Raw genomic sequence first — 3,667 nt, forward strand, 5'->3', positions numbered from 1 at the left:
GAGCTGGCTGGTAGGGCAGCGTGTGCAGGAGGGACAACCAGCAGTTGCATTTGCCTCTCCGGCTGCAGCCCTGGGAGTGGACTAGTGCAAATCCAGCGCTCAGGGTATTGGTAATGGCAACTCCAGTAACGCTTTTGGGAGGTGCTGATCTCTCTCCAGAGATTATAGCACAAATTCAGGGAGTCTTGGCTCCTAAAAGGTAAGTGGGATAAAACCAGGATTAAGTGCTCTTGTCAAAATGCTGGTGTTACCTGCAGACCTAACCCGGCTGAATGCATGGAGCTGCAGCCACGCTGCTTCCTCCCCGTGCGGCAAAGTAGGGAACCTGCCACCTCCCGTAGGTGTGGATGACAGACAGACAGACAAAGCCCTTCCAGAATGACCCTGCCAGGGCCAGTACTGCCAGGGGCTTCAGCCAACAACATGTGTGCCCACTGAGAGAGCAACCAAAGGCCCACCCAACCTGGTGCAAGCTCAGGGCAACCCAGCGGGAGTGGTAGGAAGGCATTTGCTGCAAAGTGAACTTGCAATATGGAGATTTCAGTGGGTCTGAGGCACTGCCGGGTGGCTTTATCCCTTCCAGGCAAACCCCACTGCTCTGCAGGGAACATCTGCACGCCGCTGCTTTCTGTTAGACCTTTTCACTAAGACTTTCCCCTTCTGGGAATAGGTAACCTCTCATTTGTACATCTGCCCATCTTGGGCTGAATGAGGATGGGGAACAGTGTGTCTGAGGGGAGGAAGGGGCATCCCAGCTCTGGAGCTGAGCCTGTGCACTTGCACTTCTTGCCTCCTGGGCTGTGCTGGCTCTCCCAGCCCTCCGCTTCTCTCCCTTCTGCCTCAGCATGAAGCTCCGCTGGGCGATCCTGGGTGCCCTGCTTCTCCTGCTGCTGGCCGGCGATGGCGGTGCACTCAAGACCTCCGCCATCGACCTGCGCACCTTCATCGGCTGTGCTGTGCGTGAGTTCACCTTCCTGGCCAAGAAACCCGGCTGCAAGGGGCTGCGGGTGACGACGGACGCGTGCTGGGGACGCTGCGAGACCTGGGAGGTGAGGCTGCGCCTGGGGCTGAGGTGGCTGGCTGGCACCCACATCTCCGGGTGGTGCTTTCCTCCCCTAAGAAAAGCCCTCAAAACCCCCCCACCAAACATGAACTAGCTTGCAGCTATCTACGAAACAGGCAAGGGCTGTGTCCCACTCCAGGACCCCCTCGGCACCCCTGTGGGCGGCGGAGCTCTTTGCGGTACGTTGTTTCCTCCCTCCTTCCGCTGCCTCAAAGGGGGATGCACATCAGGTGATGATATTAATGAAGCACTTATGTAATACTGGTATTATGCAATCTGAAAGCCTCTTACAGCTTAACCACTTAAGGAGAGGAGGCCTTTATTACTTTACTGGAAAAAATTCCTTTGGGATTAAGATGGAGCTCCCAATTGAAGGGTAATATATTTTGTTCCAAAAAGCAAATCCCAGAGATAATGTCTGTTTCTAATTTGGTCCTGTTCTAAGTCACAGCCCTGTATAAATATGAAGTAGTTATGATTTGGGGGGGTACAGGGGAGAAATAAAGAGCATAAGTACATCTACACACACTTCAGAGAACAAGTTTCTGACTGTCTTCGCCTTTGCCACTGGAAGGCTCAAGGGGCCAGACTCAGTTTAATTTATTCACGGAAGCTTCAGGTGACTCCAGAGGGATTTTGTCCGCATGAAGACAAGGGCTCTGTATAAGTCAGCAGAGGAAGACCCAGGGTCTGCGTGCCAGCTCTGACTGCCGTCTTTCACTGCTTGGTGGGATGAGAAAGGCCACCGGTGGCCAGATTTCCCCGGTGGGATAAGGTTCCTTTGGGGGACCTCTTGTTACCTGGTTCCCTCTACTCCCAAGCTCCTCTGTCAGCACACACCTTGCAGACTCTCTCACCGTACTGCAATACCACTGGGATGTAGTTAAGCCGAATGCATCTGGTGTAGGCTCAACAGCTTCTAGAAAGCACCATGATGTACTTGGATGGGGGGGGGTGGTTGGTAAGAGGGAGGGTGTCTGGATATCTTCTTGCTGAAACGTTGCATCTGTTCTTTTCCGTGCCATTGTTATCGGTTCCCAGGGCAGGCTCTTTACACAGCACAGAGGGAAAGAAAGAAAGAATTAAAATGTCTCCTGGCCGTGTTACCTTAAGCGGCTTCCCATCTGCACAGGGGAGAGGATTACAGTGGGCTTCCATTTCTGTTTGCGCTGCCCCTTCTTGGAGTCCTTGGAAAATGGGTGCTCCTGTCAAGGAAAAGGCATTGCCTTTTTCAGCATAGGCAATGCCACCGTGATACCACATGGGAGTGTGGGTTTCAGGGCCTTCAGGCTCCCATCGTCTCCTGATGGCTGGGGTCTCCGGCCAAGCTGTTTTCCTCATGAGGAACTGCAGACTTCTATGCTGGCTGCTGTGCTGACTGCATCCCCCACCGAGTACACCCGTTGGGCTTTGTGGGATGCACAGTCTGACTGGGAAGACTGGTCTGACTGAGAAAAAACCAGCTGTTTGGCACCTGGATGCACCTCTACTCTTAGGCAGCTCATGCACATGGAAGGGCTTCCAGCAGAAAGCATTTTCTCTGATGGAAAATCAATCCTTTTGGAAGAAAGCAGCTGTTTTTGGCAGACATGCTCATTTGGTCAAAACACTAATATTCTGCTGAAAGCCAGCTTTTTGGATAGGCTTTTGTCTTCCTTCAGCAGTTTTAATTGGAGCTTTATGCTTTAAACAAACAGAAACACGCACACACACCCACTGCCCTCCATGGCAGGGCTCCAAGAGGCAGGTGTTGAAGGATGTAACCTAAAAATAATTTCCCTGGCCCCTTCCACCTTGATCCAGCAGCTCCCCTATTTACACTAAATCCCCTTGAGGAAACTGGGACTCCAGATGTTTGTCTTGCTTCTTGCCTGAGGCCAGCACTTCTCCCCCCCAGAAGCCGGTGCTGGAGCCGCCTTACATTGAGTCTTACCACCGTGTTTGCACCTACAACGAGACCAAGATGATGACGGTGAAGCTGCCCAAGTGTGCCCCTGACGTGGATCCCTTCTACACCTACCCGGTGGCCATCCGCTGCGACTGCGACATCTGCTCCACGGCGACAACCGAATGCGAGACTGCCTGAGCTCTCCTTTCCCAGGTCAGGCAGGGAGGGGCCAAATTCTTCCCTGGCTTCATACCCCTGGTACCTCCAGCATTACAGAGGCTGTAAGCCAGTCCAGAATGTGGTCTCACTCTGTAATGCTCCTAGTCATTGACTTTTCTGGGCAGAAGAGGCTTAATCCCCTCTCCTCATACTGTTCAAAGCATTATTGCTGTAGAAATGTAGTACACAGCCTTACAATAGCAAATCCTGTGGAAAAAAAAAAAAAAAGATGCAGTTTCCCTTCCTTACAGGCTTTTCACACTGTGTGACCTTTCTTCATGCACAAAGTGCACATGGACTAAACAGTCACTGGGGGTGGAAACAGGCCACAAAGGCATTGCAGCCTCCCTAACAGCCTCTTCATTCATGTTGGGTTTTAGCTCCTTCCCAGTAATGTAAATGCAATTACCAACACTTCCACCACCTTGCCCTCGCCATTAGTTCTTTTACCCTGAGGTCTATCAGGAATAACAGTCAAAGAAAAGGCCTTAGGGCCA

General features: G+C 52.1%; 1 protein-coding gene across 1 annotated transcript; it reads left to right on the top strand.

Moving 5' to 3' along the window:
- Positions 1-845: 845 nt before the first annotated feature.
- Positions 846-3,149, top strand: GPHB5 (glycoprotein hormone subunit beta 5). The gene is made up of 2 exons (XM_072865837.1): positions 846-1,049; positions 2,961-3,149. Exons 1-2 carry the CDS (start codon positions 846-848, stop codon positions 3,147-3,149), a joined length of 393 nt encoding a protein of 130 aa, XP_072721938.1.
- The last annotated feature ends 518 nt before the right edge of the window (positions 3,150-3,667 follow it).

This window comes from Ciconia boyciana, chromosome 6, assembly GCF_034638445.1.
Source record: "Ciconia boyciana chromosome 6, ASM3463844v1, whole genome shotgun sequence".
NCBI classification, from domain to species: domain Eukaryota; kingdom Metazoa; phylum Chordata; class Aves; order Ciconiiformes; family Ciconiidae; genus Ciconia; species Ciconia boyciana.